Source organism: Bactrocera dorsalis, chromosome 6 (assembly GCF_023373825.1).
Source record: "Bactrocera dorsalis isolate Fly_Bdor chromosome 6, ASM2337382v1, whole genome shotgun sequence".
Classification (NCBI taxonomy): Eukaryota; Metazoa; Arthropoda; class Insecta; order Diptera; family Tephritidae; genus Bactrocera; species Bactrocera dorsalis.
In genome coordinates, this window is record NC_064308.1 from 31,004,663 (window position 1) to 31,029,160 (window position 24,498).

A 24,498-nucleotide genomic window follows, 5' to 3' on the forward strand; every position below is an offset into this window, starting at 1 on the left:
TATCCCGTAACAGGGTGCACGAGTGGTTTCTACGTTGTCGTGAGGACATAAATGACGATCAACATGTGGGTCAATCAAAATACGTGATCACCGGAAATTCCATAGAAACTGTGCGTGAATTTATCAAAAATCAGCCGAAATTATCGTTGAAATTCGTGGAAATGGAATTGAACATCTCTAAAACATCGATTTATCGCATTTTGACCGAACATTTGGCTTACGAAAGGTGTGTGCACGGTTTGTTCCGCACAAATTGACTGACGACCAAAAATTGCTCTCATCAGTCGACGCTTGTGACCGATTGTAACCATTAACTACTCCCCTGATATGGCACCGTGCGACTTCTTCCCTTTCGGAAAAATGCATTTGCCCATGAAAGGAAAGCGTTATGCAGACGTAGAGGCCATTCAAAGGGCTTGCACCGGCATACTGGCGGCCATACCGACCAACGAGCTAAAACACTTGTTTGATATGCTTTTAGACCGTGCAAAAAATTGTAATTGCCGAAAAAACCATTTGTCCATTTCCGGCTCAAAGACAGAGAATTACCACAGAAAGACGCTCTCCGCATTTTATTACGATAACTCGCACATTGACGGTTAAAAAGCGAACTTGTATTTGAAAAATTTTTATATGAGGTATTTTTATATTGCGCTAGAGGAACTACTTACCCGAAATTACCTATTTTTAAACCAAGGGCACATTAATATGAGGAAAATATGCTTTTTAAACTTCCTTAATATACCTCCGATTCCTGAGGTCTACATATTCGATATCAGTGACATGAAAATGGGTCGATTTCATTAATTTTTCAATAAAAAATGCCATGCCCTATGCACTATGCGTGTTTTGCCAGATATGTTAACCAAATGGAATTTAATTCTATTATAAAGAAATTAGGTGTGATTCTAGTCCGACTTCACCCGTTTTCACACTTACAATAAGACTGACACCAAGTTTGGTTAGTAGTGGTAAATAAAACACGTAATCCAATTTATAAGCGCATCTAGTAGAGCTCTTGAGTGATAGAAAGAATATCTTATATATGTACATACTAGCTGACCGGGCGAACTTCGCCCCGCCCAATTTTTATTTTTTTTTTTTGGAAGTCATAGACTCGTATAACTTTACCACAAATAATATAAACTTCAAACAACGCATTTTCATTTAATGTTTGTAGCGCCATCTACTGTAACATACCGCACTCAATACCGCATTTAGCGCCACCAACTGGTGGATAGCTCTTTGCTAATAATAAACAAATAATTTGCAATAAATAAATAATGCGACTATAAGGAGAGTTATAAACTATCCTATCTTTCAAGTTGGACCAAACTGCACACAGTGTTGAAAATTTCATTAAAATCGGTTCAGTAGTTTAGGAGTCCATCGAAAACAAACATCGTGACACGTGATCTTTATATATTAAGATATATTGGTAGTCGAAAAAGTCTTTTCGCATTTCTAATCAAACTTTAACTTAATTTTTTATATTTATACTAATAAATACATTAATAAAAATGTACCATTTTGGTCAATCAATTTTTGCCATTATTCCATCAGTGTAAATCGAAATTTCCAGAACGGAAGCAAGCCAGCCATTGTTGTGCTACACGAACTGATACAGCATTATCTCCGTAAACTTTACAAATTGCATTCTTCTCTTTTTTAAACAAAAATTTCAAAATATAGCGAGTTTCTTCACTATTTTCACTCATTTTTGAATAGTTGCAACTTTTTTCAACTTCCCCGATTTTAATTTTTCTTTTTGTTAAATGAAGCTTAAAATCTCATCTTTCTAATACTATATGGTATGAAACAATGTGATTGGTAGCACTGGAGATATACGACTGCAACGACATCTATTGACAAAATACGAAAATACTTTTTCGACTACCTATATATATTTGTACCATTAAACTTATAAAGAGTGGGGCGACGGCTAATGCCTCTTCCTACTCCCTCGATGTCCTGTACAAAATTACAGCTTTGTATTTTAATTTGTGACTTAGTTAAAGCACTTTATAGCTTTTTAATGATATTTTGTGTGCATGAAAATGGTCTGAATTCGCTATTCAGCAATATCAACTTCCCTGCCCTGTCAAAGAGCACATGTTCAAAGTTTATTCAAGCCATTTCACTTTTAACGGAAGTTATCACTTGGTTCAATTCATCTAGATATTTTGATCACTGTAGTATACTCGACTAACTCTAGGTAAATAAAACTAAAAAATGAGTGCATTATCAAGAAAAAATGCATTCGGGTGTAACAGAATGCTTAGGAATACATTAACACGATTTTTGAATAATACGTTTCGATAAAAGCTCCCAATACTTAAGTAATGGGTTGTCAAAAAAGTCTTGCGGTATTTTTATTAATTTTTTTTTTTTTTTTTACTACTATGCCGGTCTCTTTCGACCAATTCAGCGATTTTAACGCAATTTTCGACGACAGGCCTTCCGAAGCATGGCGCATCTTCGACCACCTCTACACCAGAACGAAAACGTTGAAACCACCGTTGTGCGGTGTGGAAACTGTATCGGGTCCATAAACTGCACAAATTTTATTGGCGGCTTGAGATGCATTTTTGCCTTTATCGTAGTAGTACTGTAAAATATGCCGTATTTTCTCTTTATTTTGCTTCACGTTTGCGACGCTATAACTCACGAACGACTTAAAAGAAACGACAATCAACACGTGTTAGCGCGTGAAATTAGCTTTCCAAAAAGGTATAGCATGACCCGATGCGACGAATAAAACTAGAACTACGCGCTTTCAGCGCCAACTAGCGAAAATACCGCAAGACTTTTTTGACAACCTATTATTTTTGATTAAGTATTTGTTTGGTTTTGTGTTACTAACATACGTTTGGACTTCGATAGAAGTAAGTACTAAGTTAGAATCATAGGAACTGAGAAAGAGCAGATCTTTCTAGCTGCGCCTTCGACTGACTTTTAGTTGAGTCATAAGTTATATCTTGTAATAAATATTTCAGAAGCTGTATATATTAGTTATTTATAAGGTATGAAGGTAGAATTCAAAAATTCATTTAATGCTATGGAAAAGCTCCAATTCACGTATGTATGTGTATGTGAAGAACTTTTAAAGGCCATGTGCAACCAAATATAACAGAAGTCGCAAAAATCATTTGACATAATCAGCCAAATAGTTTCTAGGATAGAATTATACCGCATTTACACTAACGGGAAGACAGTTTTCGAAGCTGGGGGTCATTTTATAATATTACTTGCGAAGTGTGTATTTTACTGCTACAGTGCGTTTTGTTTCCGGAATCCTTTCTTCACAGTGGAAAAGTTTTGAGCATGAAATATCAAATATCATGTTAATGGTTTTTTTCTTTGTTTTTACTAACACTGAAACAAAAATTTATGTTAAAAAATGTACGTTCATTGCTAATTAACGCGCTAATAATAAGCAAACTTAAAAGTGTACAATAAATGGATACTATAATAAGACTCAGTTTTTGGGAATTCCTCCCGCCCATTTTAAAATTCAAAAACAAAAAAATTCAAACTAAAATTTATAAATTCTAAATATGAAATAAATAAGAAAGCAAAAGCAAAAAATTACGCAAATTACGTCTATAGAACTATTGAACTATTATGATTTGCTTTTTAATTAACACATAAATTCTTTTATCTTTATTCCTATTTTATATGGCTACTACAATTACTCATAACTGTATACAAATAAATTGCATTATACATCAACTCTCAAATATGCTAAAAAATACAATAAAATAAATAAAAACTAATAATATAATGCAAATACAAAAATAACTCATAAATAAATAGTGGCACGCGTTAGGGCGTGACGAGCAAGCCAAATATTATGAATTAGCTAGACGGGAGCGTCAATTACATATGCAAATGTATCCAGATTGGAGCTCCCGCACGAACACGTCACGGGGGAAAAAACGGAAGCGAAAGCAAGACACGAACGATGCAGGTGGTGGAGGTTAGCAAATCAATAATTTTCACTTTCAATTAACTATTAAACAATTGATAATCAAAAACAATAGTATGTACATACATACATATGTATATTGCTTTAACATGTTAAAAAGGCGTTTAAACAATGTCATAAAATAAGTTGGTAAATCTCGAAGAGTTGCTCATTAAACGTTAACCATTTTTCGATTTATTAGATTTTTTTGGACTTTAATTTTTAAGCTATAAAAATTAATTGAAGTGAAGTGTTGACAGCTTAAAAACGTTCACTGCGCAAAAAATTCACCTAAATACTAATTTGGATAAAAAACATTGTCCATAATAACAAAATTGCGTTGTATACGTACACGCTTAACTATCTTTCAAATAAATATTATTCCTTATCTCAAATCAATTGGAAATCATGCTCTCCCTAAATTTATTATTGAACCGTTTCAGAATCGGTGCTATTGCAGTTATGCTCAAGATGGTCATAAAAGTTTTTGTTTATATTATCAGGTTATTCCCTATAGCTATATAATAATATTAAGGATTTATATTATATTAATACTTTTTATTGATACTCGTAGCATGTTTGTAGCCATAAATGATTTATGTATATGTACATGTACGTAGATACAGCTTAAATTTTGCTAGTTTCTCCACTAATAATTAATATTAATTTCAAATATTTGTATACGTATGAATGAATGTCTGTACTTAAATCTAACATTGTTAACGTTTTTTTTTATTTTTAACTAAGCAGTATATATTACAACATTTTTATAAGTAGTATTTATCTATATGTACCGCTACTAGTTATTACTTTTATTAATATCGATATCGCTCAAATATATTATATACATACATATATATATACTTATACCTATGCGCTTTAACTACTTGTAGTAATGCGTTCCTATATATTTGAGTTTTATGAATTAATAGAATTTGTGCGCATTTAGTATACTTGTATATTGTTCATACGCTTTAAATTACATGCATAACATTTTTTTTTAATTTTTATTTAATTTCTTCTATTTTTGTATTTATTTTAAAAATACTTATACTACATCTAGGTAATAATATGAAAAAGTGCCGTGCTCGATTTGGTTTAGATCAACAGAATCAGTGGTGTAAGCCCTGCAGGTATGTATACAGGACTATTAGCAATAATTTAAATATGATTCACATATGTATACAAACCTACATACTAATAAAATATTTATTATTACACCTGTGTACATATGTTTATGTTAGGTGAGTTGGCTACCTCCATGGTATAATTTATGTGTACCAAAACTATAAGAAAACACTGGTCGCAACTTTTTGCTATTCAATTTTATATGGAGCAGTAAGGTAGTTGTCTGGCAACTTGGGTTCAAAAAATCGAAATTTTTTTTGTTTAATTTGAGAGTACAATGTCTTTAGAATATACTGTGAAAAATTCAGACAGATATTCGAAATATTTCGGGAGTTATAACTAGTTTCCTAGAGCGCCTCGGAGTCCTCTCTCTCGAAGTTGTTGAACTTCAAATGAGTTTTTCTCAAAACATTGTTTTTCTGGTCGGCCCGGGTCCTAACTTTTTTTCTACTGAACCGATTGCTTTCAAATTTTAGCAAGTTGTTCTACACACTTATAGTTCTCGTGGGTACTAACGAGAATTTTTTTCATCTCTAACTTTTTATTTTACAACCCTTTCTTTGCTAAAATAAATGGATCTTTTTTTTTCAAAGACCGCTATTTTGATATTTACCCTTGAAATTGAACTTCAGTAGTTCCGACCAGAATGCCATGGCTATAGATTAAGAATAATCAAGAATATTGTGTTTCAGATAACATCAAGAGCCAAAATCCTGGGCCATCCACGTGCATGTATTTTGAGGTTTCAACTTCGAGTGACAATAATAATAGTAATAAAGTATTAAATTTTTTCAAATAATTGTTTTTTTTTTATATTTTCAATATGTAAATAAAAACTCTCTAAATATTCAAGATAATACATTTTTATTTTCCTATAAAAACCATAAATTACCGGACTACTACCTTAAGGGAATATTTGGGTTAAAAGCGTTATAGGATTTCGTAATTTTTATTGATCCATAACAATCTTATTTAATGTATACATACATATATTAATATATCACGGCTACTGAAACTAAGATCTTTGCGTAAAAAAGGATTGAACACAAGAGCCACGGTTAAAATTGTCAATTGGCAATTAAAAAGATCTCCCAAACTTAAACAATGACCTTTGGCAGAGCTATTGGGTATTTAACCGGTAATTTAATTGTTAGGTGATTTGCAGGATATGTACGCAATGTTGCCTTTTCCTTTTACGGTTAGTAGGTAATTGTCGCTGACAATTTTCCTCAGTGCTGTTTTGTCAATTTCTGTCAATATTTGATATTATACAAATTATATTTATACTTCTAGTTGCGCTATTATAGCGCTGTCAAGGAATTTTGTTTTATTACTTCTTCAAACATTAGTTTAGCGTGTTATTCTATAAATACTCGTGTAAATTTCAAAAATTTAAATAGCTCTCAATTATAATGTGCAATCATTTACTGATGCTATTATTGAAAAAACTTTAAACTACACATTTACGGGTATGTCTTACTTTGTTGAAAAATACAATAATTTCAGTCTTGTTCTAAAAGGGTCAAGCGTTTTTGCCAAAAGACCATTGCTACTAATTAAGTTTCTACGTTAAATGCTATAATAATTTCTGCAACATTAGAGTAAAACTTTTTATAACATGTCCCAAATTTTCATACTCTGAACAGGGTATATAAAATTTGCCACGAAGTTTGTAACACCCGGAAACGTCAGAGACCCTATAAAGTTTACACCATAAACATGACGAACCGAGGTGAATTAGACATGCCCGTCTCTCCGGCTCTATATATGCGAACTAGTTCTCAATTTTTAAGATATCGATCCCATTTTTTTTCTTTTCTCAATAAGAAGGTGCTTATCTGCAGAAACCGCCGACCGATCAAACTAAAGTTCTTGTATATAAAACTCTTTTATTTATAAAGAGTTCTTCATAAAATTTGGCATACATTATTATCCAAGACATCGCTGCAATCTTCAAACATATACATATATCTACATTTGTATGTACGCGCAATCGCAAAGATAAATTTGCACTTGTATATTTGTAAATTACAATGAAAACGAGAAATGAGCACAGCGACAACCTGTGAAACTCTTATCCTGGCTGTTTTCTTGGAGGGATGGCAAAAAAACTGAAATCATATCTTGATGGTGATGTTAAAGCCAAATGTGGTCACAGCGAAAGCAGTTTGATAAAAACTAAAAAATCATAAAAATTTCATACTTGCGTTTAACCTTTGCTAGAAAAATAATATATGCCATAAAATAAAAACAAAACGCGGACTCGAACCCGAGTATCTTTCGAACCCTTAGTATGTGCTTATCATTCTTACGAATTAAAATTATGTTTGCTTATTTGATTTAGAAGAAAATGCTGATTCTAAATATATTAATATACTAGCTGACCCCGCAGCCGTTTTCCTGCGTGAAATTACATATGTGTTTTGAAATGAAAAGAAAGTTAAATTTATCATTTCTTTTTTTTCAATGTAACGCAGCTTGATAAACAACATTTTTTGGTTTCTGTGCCGGTGCGTAAATGTACAGAGAAGATAGTTTTCCAACTCGTGAGCATGCCAAGTATTTTTGGCCGTGTAAAAAACATATCAGTTCTAAATTTATGCCATGCATTTCCACGACTATCCTTGTGTCCTGATGATTTTTACTGAAAACGGAATCCGTTTGAACTGAAATGGCAAATCGATAGAACTCAAAGGAATTCGTAGAATCAAGCATTCTGCCCCCTTGTATTCGATAGGTGTGTCACAATCAGTCGAGTTCCATTACACAGTTTCGGCGCATGAAGATTGCGAAACATAATAACGACAGATCCAACTTTGAGACGCAAATGATACGGTGGCATACCAAACCTCTCCAAAGAATTTAGAAATTCGATCGATCGATTTGTATAAGCGCAAGTCTCCCGGAATTTCACTTTGAATCTTCATCGTTATTTTTGGCAGCTAACATTGCACGTGCAATCAAGGAATCGCAGTTAAGATAATTTTGCCAATGCTCGGATAAACATTCCTGATCATATTTCGTGAATCGATAAATGGCAGATGGAACTGATATCACACCACCGGAATTTAGCGAATTTTTAGCGAAGACGATGCAAAATGTCTTCGGCAATGTCATTTTTGTTCGTATCCAATAATAAACGCGGAAAAAGTGAAAAGTGTGCGAACTTCATTTGCATTCCAGTGATTATAATTTTCTAGCAATTGTAATTGTTGGCTTGCTTCTCAAAAAGTTGCACACACCGTATCACTCACAGTACGCAATGACTCAAATGAAGTTAAACCGCGTACATGTATCAATAGCAACCGATAACCGGCTGAATTGTGAAAATTTGTCCTAATGCATTAGCTGATAACACACCTGGATGTCCATCTACTGGTTGGCCTTGCTTTCTGCGTAAGTATTTCTTCGACGATGCATTCCATGTATAATATTTAGGTATTTCCGAATGTCCTCGCAATTGGATCACTGACGAAAGTTCAGCAAAAACTCGTAAATGTTAATTCTGTTGCTGGCGGTGTTTCCATTGGCTGTACTGTATTCCCTGGGTTGAAATACACTCTTTGGCCATTATCCAAATTAACTGCGAGACGCACAACAGTCGGAAAACGTTCATGAATTGCAAAAGTAAATATCCTACAAAGCGCTTTAATGCAGTTCACGTATCGACCAAGACCAATAATCGTTCAAGACCAATAACCACCATGTTGCTTCCTTTGGTGACGTTATTACATACGTATTTTAGCGATTTCACCAAACTGCAATACTCAACATTAATATGAGTTTTGAATGTGAAGTAGGCAATAATGGTGAATATAGTACGATCCATGTGTTGTCAACTTCGATGTTCTGCCATTGTCGTCGGGTGAGCAACGCCGATAGAGGGGATATCCATCATTTCTAGTTGGTGTTTCCGAAAGAAAAGCACATGGATACTGTTTGCATTTATTGTGAGACATACAAACCGAAGTGGGATTGTGGTGTCCATGAACCTTATTGGTTTTTATCACTTCGTAAATCCTCATGATTGAATGATTTCATCAATTTGATCTGGTGTAACCACCATCCACCATCCACAATCCAAAGAAGAATGTATGCGTGCGGCAAACCTTTCTTTTGCTACTGAATAGAGTACATCTAGCATCTAACAGCACCATACATACGTCGCTTTAAGATAAAGTCCATCGAAGCTGTTGCTTGAAAAGCTTGCTGTAACATCGTGACGATCGCTTGCTGATTGACCGCGGTCCATAATACCGCACTTACATATGTCATCACATCCTGGGAGTACTCGGTCATGTGCCTTGGGCTGCTAATGTATGTTGATGCTAAAAAGAACGCCGACCGATATTAGCGCAACCTATTCGTGGCATCGTAACAAATTCCAATCTGCAATTGATCACTTTGTGTGCAACACACATAACATTTTCACTGAATAATTTTCAAAAAATTTTGAAACAAACGACAAATTTGAACGATTCAAATAATTGAAAAACAAAACAAAAAAAATTGAAAAAAAATGTATGGAAAAAATTAACTTTTTGGAATTGTCCAATTTTCCGACTTTTCCTTACAAAAGCATACAGGATTTTTTATTTCTAAACCTTCCCCGATTCGTACAGAACATTCTCTGAAAATTTCATCGAGATTTTTTCAGTCGTTCCCTTAGCGTTATAAATAAACAAACATTCATTCGTTTGTATGGGAAAAAGAAAAGGGCTGTTTTTAGGTGTTTTCCGGCAATTATTCGAATTTTTCTTGCCGTAAAAACCATCCTTGAGCCTCAACGAACATTTTAAAAAAAGAATTGGCAAAATTGGTCCAGGCGTTTTTGAATTATGCGCTTACCAACACATTTTGCGATTCATTTTTATATATAAGATTATATATCAATTTCCTCGTACCACAGTATAATTGACAAGAAATTGTTTGAATTGAACCTGGAGATTTACGCAGCAATTACGTATATGTATGTAATGCGTTTGCTTCGTTGGTGATGCGAGAAAAAGAAAAGCATATGTATGTATTTATACAGATAGAGATTGCCAGTATATGCCATCGATTCGTAAATTCATATTTAATGGGGTGGAATCTAATTGAATCCATAGATTACTATTACCGATGAAGGATGCACGGAAAGGCTAAGTTCGGGTGCTATCAAATATTTCACAATCTCGCAATTTGTAAAAGTTCATAACGGGAAAATACTTTCAGGTGTTGCAAAACTTTATTTTAAAAATATTGCATACGAACTGAATGAATTACAATAAAATTTCTTTTTTTTTTACTTATATTACACAAGTTTACAGACAAATTGCCACTGTGATGTTAGAGACTGTTTCTTGCTAATTTTGTGTTGCTAAAATCGAAAATTATAGAAACAAGTAAGGAAGGGCTAAGTTCGGGTGCAAACGAACATTTTATACTCTTGCAACCTGCAAGAATCAAAGCCAGGGAAACACTTTGATGTGTAAAACCAATCATATAGAGCAAAGGCAGTTGGTGTTCGAAAATCCTGATATTAGTTATATAGGGGATAGGCCAAGCTTTCGCTCACATTTATCTATTTTAGGCAAAAAGATACACTGTTATGAGTAAAACACTTAAATTAATTTATTCTCGTTATATGTATTAGAAAGTGAAAGAATCAAGTGGAATTTAAAATTGTGCTATATGAGAAGGAGGCGTGGTTGTTGCCCGATTTCGTCCATTTTCACAATTTGACATAAGGATATTAAAAAAACTACCACGTACTATATAAATCTTGTCGAAATCGGTTTATCGGGTCCCGAGATATGGAATTTCACAAAAAAGTGGACGGCGCCACACCCATGGTCCAATTTTCACACCGGTTCCTATAAAGCTGATTCATACCATTATTGTACCTTAAGTGGGTTAGGAGATATGTACATTAAACTTTGTTAGAGGGCGGGCCCACTTTTTCAAAAAAATGTTCCCACAGGTGTCTCTTCCTACTGCAGCCCTCTGTACCAAATTACAGCTTTATATCTTAATTTAGTGATTAGTTATGCCACTTTATATGTTTTCGGTTAATGGCGATTTGTGTGCATGGCAGTGGTCCTATTACACCCATTTACGAACTCTTTTTGTACTAAGGAACCCACATACCAAGTTTCATCGAGATACTTATTTTTTACTCAAGTTACAGCTTGCGCGGATGGACGGACGGATAGACAGACAGTCAACCGGATTTAAACTTTTGTCGTCATCCTAATAATTTATATATGTACATATAAAACCATGTCTATCTCAATTAGTTTTAGCTGATACGTACAACCGTTAGGAGAACAGAATTCTCTACTTTAATTCTTAAGTATAATTTTTACGTTGAAATCAAGGGATGTAGGGGTCAAACCACCGCCATTTACTAAAATGACAAACAAATTTTACTTTTTACCAAAAATATGATGGAAAATTTTTGACTTCAAATTCATAATCTGGACACCTCAAATACTCCACAGACCTCTTTACAAATCAGTCGCAAATTTTTCTTTTATATTTGTTGAGTAGTGTTTTTGGTCATAGAATGCCTTTGTTTTATGACTATAATTTTGTTCATAGCCCAGATATTTATACATTATTAAAATCAACCTGAAAGGAGATATTTGTGACATAAATTCAACTTTAGTTGATGTTCAAAATGTAGAGAGTAATTTAAAATATTAAGGATATTAGGGTTAGAGGAAGTGTATATAAATTTCATTCATATTTAGCGCCAAACATATTATTCTTAATTAAAGGGTATATTAACTAAATAAAGGTCTGGACAAAGTGCTTTCCTATTGGTATTGTTCAAATATACTGGATAATATTTTTCCACAAAATTGTATGAAAACAACTCACATATTAAGTCTTTTAGTCTATACGTTGACTTAATTTTGCTAAGATATCTCATATTCCACTTATACGAGGGCTGTTATATATATTTCTGGCCTAATAATGAAAATAGAAATATTTATCAACGAAAATGGTTTTATTGTTTTTCAAAATATTCTCCATCAAGATTTATACACTTTTGCATGCGCTCAAACCAATTTCCGAAGCACTTTTTCCACTCCGATTGAGACACCTCCAAAACATGGTTTTTGAATGCTTCAACAGCATCTTCTGGCGACGAAAATTGTTGACCACGCATTATTTTCTTGATGTGTGGGAATAAAAAAAAGTCATTGGGTGCCAAGTCAGGGGTGTACGGCGGATGACCCATCAATTCGACGTTTTGGCCGGTCAAAAAGGCGCTGGTTTGAGCCGATGTGTGAGAGCTCGCATTGTCATGGTGCACAATGATTCGTCTTCTCTTGTTCGGTTTTTGAATTTCTCCGAAGACTTCAGGCAAACAAATGGTGGTGTACCACTCAGAATTGACCGTCCTACGTTGCTCAAGCGAAACAGTCGCCACATGACCAGTTTTGCCGAAGAAACAGGCGACCATTTGCTTCGAAGTGCTTCTTCCACGAACAACTTTCGTTGGATTTGGCTCGTCTTGGAAGACCCACACGGTCGATTACTGTTTTGTTTCGGGCTCATACGCATAGATCCATGATTCCTCACCTCTTTTACGGCCAGGTGTTCTTGCAATATCGAATGTATGCTGGTGGGAGAAATGCATAGGCATGCCTCTATCTGAAGGTATGTTACATGACGGTCTTGCATCATCAGTTCACGTATGGCATCGATGTTTTCTGGCACAACGGCTGTTTTTGGACGACCTTCACGGAATTCGTCTTTGAGCGAGCGTCGGCCACGATTGAATTCGTTGTAACAGTTTTTCACAGTGCTATAGGATGTTGCTTCATAGCCAAACAAAGATTTTAGTTCATCGATGCACTCTTGTCGTGATAATCCACGTCGAAAGTTGTGAAAAATGATCGCACGAAAAAGGTCACGAGTTAATTCCATTTTTTGGCCGAGATGAATTTTTTAATTCCCTGTAAATAAAACAATTCACGATTAAATGGCAAGACGTTCTGAGTGATGTTATGCTAAAAAATGTCAAACTTTCCAATGGAAATGTTAGATTGCACCTGGCAACACTTAGTGTTGCCTAGGCCAGAAATATATATAGCAGCATATACATATGTATATGATGCCAACTGGTAGTTTGAAATTATTATAATAGGCACATGGGATTACGGCTAATTTTCTTCCGATTTTGGCATAATAATAATCATTAAAAATAGTGAATTTCATTCAGATATCCCATATATTGACCGATAATCAACCGAAAGCTCGAAAATATTTATCTAAGGTAGGTAGGTGGGGCGAGGGGAATTATTGACCTAATTTAGTACATTTGTGACAAAAGAGTGCATTGCTTTTAGAAAAATAAAATTCATCCGATGATTTACTGGCATTTTCGGTAAAAAGAAAAAGAACCAGTGCCTATTCTTTAAAAGTTTATGGTTTTGACAACCTTTGGAGTTGAGATGATATATTTTAAAGCGGTTACAAATCGTTGTTAGGTGAACTAAACTGTTATACTCTATAGGAACAAGATTCGAGAGTGCAAAAATACAGGGCAGATGAATGTTATCTACTTTTCTGGCGTGAGTCGACAAAAACGTATTAATCCTCAATTCATTAAGAGTTCAATCGAACATTACATAAATGAGATCAGTAATATTCAACAACTGCTCCACAATCAGCAGTGGAAGATGCTATTTGTCAATCTTTATGATAACATAAAACAAAAAAAGCGTATTAAAATAGATGATATATTGGGTGATTTTTTGGGTTCTGATCTTGCTCTCTTTGTTACGTCTTCGGCCCAAATTTTCCGTTCTTGAAAAGTCTGGGTTTTGATTCCAAAGTGGAAGATATTTGATCTCTGATGCCCAATTTTTCCACTTCCTTATCCTTAACTCCCTTATTGACTGAAATATATATGGTTATGGAAGAAGTAATTAGATCCTCGTGAGTATACTCATAATATATGTAAGAATATATTAAAAAATTAGTATGGAAGAGCTATGTTCGGGTAAAACCACATATATTGTATTCCCTTTGCAAGGATCATAGCTGGCTTAATACCTTCTGGTGTTGACAATATTGGAAAATGTTGAGAAATGGTTCAACCTCATTGTTCGACCAAATTGTGAGTGTTATACAAACAATTTATACTAAATCATCCATCATCGATCCATTTTAGCCAATCCCACATGCCATTAACATGCACATACTAATTAAATCCTCGCAGAGTATGGAGTAAAGTCATCCGGGTTTTTTAAAAATCCTGTTATTAATCAAGCTTTTATCTGATTTCACCTACGATTTTAATAAAGTTTGTGGAAAGTATTCCCCATGGTTTCTTTTTGGGACTTACTTTTGAGATAAGTTGCGAATCCTATGAGATTCTTCCTAACCGACAAAAAATATATTAATTTGAAAAATGATATAAAAGCATTTGTTTTTACTAATAGTATAAAGCATAGTGAAAGTTTTCCAGAATACCCAAACGCAAATATTGGTTGTAAAATATCTCCCTTCTGTTTTGTTGCTCTTTGCGCGAATACACGCGTTTCGTTCAGTAATCTGTTTTCATCTAGACGGCAACTCCATAATACCCCCTTGTAGATTTGTATGTACTTCTATTATTCTTGGTACGCAAACCTGTTTGACATTTAATGCTGGTTATCATTATTATTCTCACTTATACTTTGTACAAATATATATGTATGTGCTAAATATATTTAAATATTATAAATTATATATTCATAATTTTAAAAGTATATTTAAACAACACTTTCAATGTAATACATAAATACTTAGCGACGAACTCTAAATCCTAAACCCACTTACTCAATAGAACACAATTGCTTGTATTGAGTTTATATTTTATTTTTTTACAATTCAGTAAAGTATTTATTTCTACTTAAATGCTTGCATATAAATATATATACATTAAAATATACATACGTATTGGAGCACTGACCGAGTACTTGAAAAAGTATCACGCCCAATTCCGCGTGCATACTCGTACACACTTACGAGTATTTCATGCGTTAGTACATACGCTTTGCCTTCATTTGCATGTGTAACGAAGAAGAAGCCATTTCAATACTGTTAATGCTTTTGCTTAGTTATAATTATAAAGATTTTTGAAATTCCAGAATACTTTTTATGACATATATCGGCCAATGTGCAGGTTTAATACAAAGTTTTGCAAGCACCTATGCATAAGTATTTCGATGGCTTTGATCTTTGCAAGTTGCAAGAATATAAAATGTTGGGTTAGTCTCTCCTTACTTGTTTCTAAATTTTAGCTTGTGTTGCTAAGAAATATTAAGAAAGAACTTTCCCCTTTGCTGTTCAAACCTCAGCTACTAATGAGTTTGTACCCTTTCCAATTAAAAGGAGTGAAAAATTTGCCTAATAATAGTAATAGGATACTGCAGAGATTGATTCAATATATAATACATTTTTTTTTAATAATAAATAAACACCAATGAATGGGGAAAGGCGGTTACTTCATATATATCTTTTTGAAATTGAGACGGTTGAGTTCACTTATACGAGTATTAATTTGATTTATGAGCTTGAATGCTGATGCGTTTGCTGGATAATATTTAGAGAACTCACTTTATGCAACCGAACGCTCTGTATTTTAATCTAGTTTAGCTTTAAAAAATAATACACATATAAATGTGTATACATACACACATTGTACCATCAGTAACATTTTACCATCTATAAGAACTTCCAATTATCATGCACAATGTAGTCATCTACACCTTCATTTTATATTTTTGGTTTCATTTGAGTTAAACAAACAAACAACAATTTAGTACAAACACTTTATCCAGACAATAAACTCTATAAATGGCAAAATTAATGTTGCAGTGTTTTATTACTTAATTATTAACAGAACTTAACCACATAATGGTTTAACAAACATACGGTAAAGTTTCCAATGATTAAAAAAATTAAAATAACGGCCTTGAACACATCGAATAAACAGTCTTAAGAATATAACGAATCGAAGACGGTGAATGTTGCTACTGTTTAACAATGTGTATTATACACACTAGTTGATTTAAAATATAATAAATATATAAATATATTTCAAATTATTTATCATAATAAATTTTCTAAGATACCAAATTAGCGTTAGTGGACACATTGTTTGACGGGCAAGCCGAAAAAGTTTTTAGATTACATCGATCGAAGTTATCAGTTTTCACGAGTTACGAATAATTTATATCAAGCATCCGTAGTCTTATTAATGATAAATATGTTATGAAGGAATTACAAACTTGTGTCGTTGTCTTCCATATAAGTACATACATACATATGTAGCTGGAACTGGCCCTTCAAATTCAAAAATATCAAAACAGAAAAATAATATTTGGTTTAGATACAAAAACAAATATATCCTCTATTTATAAAGACACATACTGTTTCTGTAGTTATACGTAACTTACGTAACTTACATGACAAAATCGGCGTATTTGAATTGATTTTACTTTACGTACGATCTCAAGTATTTTATATTGTGATATAAGAGACAAGAATAAGAGTATTATCATATGATATTATGTAGAAATGAAAATCTCCAAAAATAGTTTCTGTGTACCTCATAAAAAGGCAACACATAAATGCAATTATCAATATAAGATTTATATTAAAATACCATTAGATATTGGAAATTTTGCAAAATATTTCACACAAAAAAAATATGAGTGAATATTATTTTGGAAATACGATTCTATAAAATATATAAAGAATAACTATTTCTTGTTCAATTATTAGGTACTAAACGTTAGTAATAAAAATATAAGATATATATGTATATTTTCTTTAAAAATATTCAATGCATTTAAACCAGCTATGCCGTATAAACGTAAATGTTATTTTTTATGGAGTAAGAGCAAAAGATTTATGTATATCTTCTTCTTAATTGGCGTAGACACCGCTTACGCGATTGTAGCCGAAGTTTTCATTGGGTGTTTTTTTTTACGTGGCGGGTCCCAAACCTAGCGCACAACCCTATGTAGGGGATGTTTCGCCTTCTCACTTTAGCTCGCCTTAAAACGGATGTTCTTAGGCTACCCAGAGGATACTTGGCCAAAGACTGGAAGTCGTGAGCTGCTTGAGTCATATGTAAAAGAATCGTTTCTGGCCATTCCCAAGTAAATGGCGATCAGAGAACTTTCCTCACTTGCGTGAACTTCTACACATGACTCCATCCTCCATGTATATATGTATATACTCGTACTCGTATGTATATTCGAACGTGAAAATGGTAGGAAAGCAAATATAAATTGCTCGTCCGTTATTTGTGTTTTAAACAATTCGCATTTCAAACATATAGCCTTGGTTGCGCTGAACTCTTCATAAATAAAGAGTTCATATAAAAACTTTATTTTGATCGGTCAGTTTGTATGGAAGCAATATGCTATAGTGGTCCGGTCTGAAAAATTTCTTTGCAGATTGTACCGTTGTTTTAGAAAATAACCCTTCCTTACTAGAACTTGACATCAATCGTTTAGTTTGAATGGCAGCTATATGCTATAGTGGCCCAATATTAGCGGTTCCTACAAATTACCAGCTTTTTGTTGGGAAAAAGAAGTGATGAAGGATTGATATCTCAAAACTTAGGGTATAAAAATCGATTGGGTATGTGTTGTTAAATATGCTGCAGAGTCAGTATATATATGGCTATGATTGATACGAGTACATGTGAAAGCATAAAACCCATTTCGCTCGCGAACTCAAGGTGTAGGCATAGCTGATTTAAACTTATAAATTCTGTAGGTTTTGAGCAGTTGTCTGATTTGGGCATTTCTGTTCATTATATTAAGGTATGGTAGTAATAGAAAATAATCAAAAGACGGCTACTGGCTAAAATGTACTATACAGAGATTGTCCAAAAAGTAATAGGACTGATTTTCTTCCCCCGCGACTGTACTTCGGAGTGTGCGCGCACCGACTGGATTCGGCAGACGGCGTTCGTAGCTAACGAACGAGGGGCTGGTCAGTTGTCTCCGAACACCTGGAGAATCAGGATAAACATTTTCTTGCCACGTGTTTCTGTGAGTGGTGCAAGCCGAAAATGCAGCGTTCGTTAGAGCAGAGTTACGGATTAAATTCTGTGTGAAACTCGGTAAATTTGCGATAAAGACGTTTGATATGATCAAGCAGGCTTGTTTTAGCAAGAAGTGTTGTGTTTCGGTGGCACCAGGTCTTTTTGGAGGGCCGGAAAAGGTCGCTGATGAAGACCGTGTTGGGAGACCTGCGATTTCGACAAAGACCGACAATGTGACTCGTGTGCGCAAAGTTTTGCATTTACATAGACCATCTACTAAGTATTTGTTTAATTGTCGAGATGTTGAATTTATCAAAATCTGTGGTTCATTGCATTGTGAGCACTTGAATATGCCCAAGGTGTGCGCGGAGATAGCCCCAAAAAAGCTCACTGTCGACCAGAAATTGCGATGAGTGAAAGTGTGCCAAGAAAACTTGAACATGTGCGAAAGTGACCCCCACTTTTTGAATAACGTAATCACAAGTGACGAGTCATGGATCTTTGAGTATGATCCCGAGATAAAGAGGCATTTTGAGACAGCAGACAAGCAGCATTCGTGTCGGCTCTCAAAGCTATTCCGGAGACTTCTTTCCGTGACGCCTTCAATGATTGGAAATCGCGCTAGCAGCGCTGCATCGACGCAGAAGGAGCCTAAGTTTTTTAAGAATTGTAACGATTGGTTCAATAAATATTTTTAAATTGACTCAGTCTTATTACTTTCCGGACAAACCCTGTATTTATACATACAAGGTCTGTCGCAAGAGAAACAGAACTTTTTAAATATAACTGTTTCTGGTAGCGCCGCCTATTGGTGGGTATATGAAATAAGAAGTTTGATCCCTTGTTGATATTACGTAAAATTTTTAGGACAATTGGATAACTACAATTGATGTTATCGATCAAAAAGTGACAGCAGCTTTTGGTCATCGGTCGTAAAATGCATTTTGAACAAAGAGCAAATATTGAATATTGTGTTAAACTTGGCAAAACGTTTACTGAAACATTTCAAATTATGAAAAAATTTAATGGTGATCAGTGTCTATCCCGTAGTAATGTGCATGAGTAGTTTAAGCGATTCCAAGAAGGTCGTGAGGACGAGAGCCATCACCGAAAAAAAGTCATCTTCAGAAGTCAAAAATAAAGACAATGCTGATTTGTTTTTACGATTCCGGGGGTATTGTACACCGAGAGTTCGTCCCACCTGACCAAACGATTAATGCTGTGTTTTACCTTGGTGTTATGAAGCGTCTTTTGTCACGCATTCGTCGTGCTCGACCACAATACCGTGAGGCAGGGTCCTGGCGCCTGTTGCACGATAATACGCCGTGTCATCGGTCGACGCTTGTTACTGATTTTTTGACAAAAAACTCCATATTAACCATTAATCACTCACCCTGCTCACCTGATCTGGCACCCTGTGAGTTTTACCTATTTGCCTATGAAAGGACACTGGTTTCAGGACATTTTAGCTATCCAAAAGGCGACGACCGATATTCTAAAGAGCATTCCAAAAAATGACTTAAACACTCATTTGAAATGCTAATTGGCTAAACGCTGTATCGAAGCACAAGGAAACTACTTTGAATAAAAAAATATAACTTTTGAAAATATTAATTTTTTGTTGTTTTTTAACAGTCAATTTTCGTTTGCGACAGAGCTTGTATTTTGTTAAACATTTGCCTAGCGATTGCTACATATTTTAAATACCGGTGGTTTTAAATTTAGTAATTAAGTCTTCGAACTAAATTTGAGACCATTTAGTACTATAAAGCGATTTAACGCAAATGCTTGACTTTGATTTTAATTATTATTTTACGTGTAAATGTAAAATAACACCCTCCTCCCGCCCCCCTTATCTAAGGAACTGTCGCTCGCCATGGTTTGCATTACTTCAGAGTGGCGTTCCCCTTTTCTCATTGAAAGATTTACTATACATCTGCGCATCTTCTTCTGGTCCCGTTTTTATCGGCGTATCAAAATTGCTACGTATCTCTGGATAATCCCCCATTTTTTTCGCTCTCCAATTAAATTTTTCCTGTTTATAGGAGCAACCAGGTCTCCTACGACACACATAGGAGCATTTGGTCTCAACAAACAAAAATTATAAAAGTGATTTTATGAATGAATGAAAATAAAAATGCATGATTGAATATAATAATGCAATATTAAAATAAACGAGTAAGGAAAGGCTAATTTCGGGTGAAACCGAACATTTTATATTGAATATATTTAAGTAGGTGGTAGTATCGACCAGATTTTCTCAATTTTTGCTCAACCCTACAGTTGTGGGTTTGAACATTTTTGGTTGGATTTGGACAATTTTTGGTCAAAAGGTGGCATACTTTAAGGGAATTATTACCGCAAAATTTTATTCCGTTTTATCAATTACTTCTTAATTTGTGTACTGGAAAGTGAAAGAATCAAATTGAATTTTAAATTGTGTTATATGGGAAGTAGTTCTGATTGTAGTCCGATGTCGGTCATTTTCACACTGTGACATAAAAATATTAAAATAATATCTCATACTAAAGTTAGTCGAATTCGGCATGTCAGATCCCGAGATATGGAATTTCACCAAAAAGTGGGCGGTTCCACGCCCATTGTCGAATTTTCACACCGGCTCCGATAGAGCCCCCTTTTACCATATACTTATATACCACACGTCTAGAATAATTTAGTAGGTTTTCAGTATTTAATTAAAAATAAATAAATAAAGCAGTACTCATTTTATGCAAGTGACCAACCTAATTTAACGCGCTTTTTTTAAAGGGGCGGAAAGATGGAGAAAATGTTTAAGCTTATATGTTAAGTAGAAACCTTGAAGTTTACAAAAAAAAAAAAATAATTTGTAGCTCGACCTCCCCCGACACCATAACAGAAACACTAATTTCTAAAAAATAGATTTTTTTTGTTGATTCATTGTTTTCCCGAAAAAAAACAAATACAACATTAATTAATATTTTCCAGAATTCATTTCACGCAACACAAAAACAACTTGCAATTTCTAGAACAATAGAGAGTATCGCAAATAAATATGCGTTTCCTTTGCCGTCGTACACATTTAAAGAATGTTTGTTTTGCGTCGTCTTCTTTTATTACATATTGAACACTTATACCATCACCATTATTACTAACTGATACGGGTGTGAATAAATGTCTATGTTGGTTTTGTCAAATTCGTACTTCGTATACATATAGTATATTATCTTTATGTGCTCATATTCGTTACTTTAATAGAATATAGAAACATTTATCAAGACAAATCCAATCTCTTCTTCTTTGTTTCCTTACGCTTGCACAACACGAAATTATTTTGGATAATTACAATAATTAAACTAATGATGATAATAACACAATAAATTTTAAATGAAAATATACGCTACCATAAAAATATAAATGCATCCTGACATCTTTCGATGAATATATCGGTAGCCCCAATTTAAGCACAATGTCAAATCCAGCCATAGGTGTTGGAGTAAGTGGCGTAAGTGTTGGTAACCTCGGACTTACTACCGGCATATTGACACCAGTCGTCTCTAGTATTGGAAGTACAATTATTATGCCCAATTCATCATCCTCTTCATCGTCGTCCTCTTCGACGTCCTCATCAAATCATCTGCAAATGCTCAATTCAGCAGTGACTTCTTGCGGCAATGGCAGTAGCAGTGGAAACAGCAATTTAATAGCGTCTCCTAGTGGCGGAGGAGTTAGCGCGAATGGTGGTATTATTGCTGCGAGTGGGCATGGTTCCCTAAATGCCGCCGCAGCCCAACTACTGAATCAAGCTGCCGTTGCTGCAGCTGCAGCAGCTGCTGGTCAAGTCAATAACAATCAAGCCTCCCAAACAAATAATAACAACACGAATGCCGCAAACATGCTACAACCCACATCCGCTATCAACAATATAATGTCAGCGGCTACAACAGCGGCAAGTACTAATGGCAGTAGTGGGGCTGGAAACAGTGGACAGCAGCAACTGTCACCACAGGCGCCGCCAACTTATGTGAACTTATAAGTACAACTAATTTAGATGATGCTGAACGATTTAGCGTTTGCTGAGTTAAAGAGAGACGCTTAAAAGAACTCAAACCATAGTTAAACATAGTATATACATTCACAGTTATATAAACCATATGCATATGCACCCATTGCTAATATTGAAATCCCGAAGTGTATTTGTAAAGGTGTCAAATATTGTTAGTGTATATTACATACATTTGTATGTATAAGGATATGGATAAACAATGCATAACGGCGGCAGTGGATAGTTGTGACATTATTTACTTGAGATATTATATACATTTGTACATAGTTAAATAGTTTAAAACATAAAATATACCATAGTACAACAAATTGATTAAGCTAGATGAGCCTAATGAACAGCTGTTTACGAAACAAAAAATGTCACAATGCAAAAGTAAACACGCACACAATAGTCACACTTATTTTTCAAGGAAATACTTATTGAATTAGTTAAAGTTCAAAGAGAAATGTAAATACGAGCTACGGAATATGAATGAAAACAGAAATAACCAACAGCGAAAACGCTACAGTTGCTCATAGCTAGACCAGCCAGACACTTTTAATGTTGCCTACTGATATCTTTGAAGGATAAAGGTCTAGCATATTCCACGAGTAGAACCCAGGTGGACAACAACTTTATTTTAGATACATCCATACATCACTCAACAACTACAAACATAACAACAGCAACCATATCTACCGAATCGCTTCAATGCCCGTATGAGTAAACTTTTTATAAACGCTTCGTTCCGTTTGTGAGCATATGTGTTTTTTAACATTGTTCCCTTTGTTCCCTAGTATCTCGCTTTCTCGTTAATATTTTCAGTTTTTATTTACGTTTGCATTTCTGTTGAATTGCGTTTTTTGTAAACATTTAAATGCAAATTCTTATAAACCTTAGTTATCCTAAGTACCGTTAGAAATACAAAGGATATTAACTTAATTTTTTAAATTGTACAATATATGTATCGACTGAATATCTAGCAATACTTATGGATATGTACTAATGTACATGCATATGAACATTAAGGTGACCGTTATTTCCAAAGTTGATTTTTTTCAAACGCCTTTGGCATAAATATAAGGATCCAAGCTCTTTCTATTCAATATAATATTTACTTTTCCCATACATTATACAATATTTATTTTTTTATCTTTTAAGCAAATAAAACTACAACTTAAAATATAGTGATAATATTATAATAATAATAAAGTTATGCCTCAAATGTACCATATTCATAAAGTCCGCCATGTCGTATGAGCAATACTAAATGTATGCTGCTGTGATCAAATTGAAAGGTGAATTTTTAATTTATACTTCGCGTGTTTTTTCGAATCGGTAATTTTTTTTCTGTAAGTTGGTACTGATATCTATGCTTAATTCCACGTCAAAATATTCATTAGTATTTGAGATACGCGCCGTTTTCTGAGGCTCTGAAAGTGAATTCTTCGATTTTAACAGAATTTATTGAACAAAGATGTCGATAATGCACCATTTCATACTGCATTGGTTTATGTTCGCCTGATTTACCCTCGAGTAACTTCTGGCTATTCAGCAAATTCACATGATCACTCCGAGGACACCGGTTTGACTCAATTGAGGATATAAAAGCTGATTTGAAGAAGGCGGAGAATTTTTCCAAATGCTATGATGACTGGAAAATTCTTTGGTATAAGTGTATTTCAGCGGGAGAGGATTACTTTGAAGGAGATGAAATGGACGAAATTCACCTTTCAATTTGATCACAGTAGTAAATAATTAGTTTGGATGTTCAGGTCATTTGATGTGTAACTTTAACTTTTAGAGGAAGGCTTTTATTAAAAAAACCACTCAGACCTTTTTTGTAGAGCAAAAGTTTTGTATCGGGGTGTCGCTTTTCCAGAGTGATAGATTTATTTCGGGACCGTAACAAGTATGATAACTATTTTTCAATTTATATTTTTTCCTCACGAAATAATCGCTATATTTTGATTTGTAAGTGAAAATTAAAGTATAACGATTAATTTTGGAGGAAAATAATAAAAATCACTTTTTAAAATTTTTTGACATATTTGTGTACTCCCCAAAAAAAAAAAAAATTGTTTACTAATACCGATATAACCGACCCTTCCTTCATAATAATTTTTTTAGTAATGAATTATGCAATAACTGTTATTTTCTGTCCTAGATTTATTTGTTTAACTCAAAATACGAAAAAAGGCCATGATATATTCTTGGGATTGAAACATGATTTATGATAGGTTCCAATTGAAAATGAAGACGTGGTTTATGTGTACCTTATTTTTAGAGCAAAAACTAAAGCTTCAGAGGGCGTGTGCAGAAATTATCAACTGA

General features: G+C 34.1%; 1 protein-coding gene across 48 annotated transcripts in view; it reads left to right on the forward strand.

Moving 5' to 3' along the window:
- The window catches only part of LOC105231504 (protein pangolin, isoforms A/H/I/S), a 454,601-nt gene that overhangs the window by 223,560 nt on the left and 206,543 nt on the right, over nt 1–24,498 (forward strand). For 36 of the 48 annotated variants that reach the window (XR_007423206.1, XR_007423207.1, XR_007423212.1 and 33 more), the window contains one exon: nt 5,031–5,100. The exons of 3 other annotated variants lie outside the window; for them this stretch is intronic. Coding sequence is in view for 39 of the 45 variants with exons in the window: in XM_049460000.1 (XP_049315957.1) it covers nt 5,031–5,100 (70 nt within the window). In the remaining 6 variants the exon portion in view is untranslated. Of the gene's footprint in view, nt 1–3,816; nt 3,980–5,030; nt 5,101–21,572; nt 22,882–24,498 lie in introns of those variants that run through there. 9 more of the 48 variants (XM_049460017.1, XM_049459991.1, XM_049459993.1 and 6 more) reach the window with 5 other exon arrangements.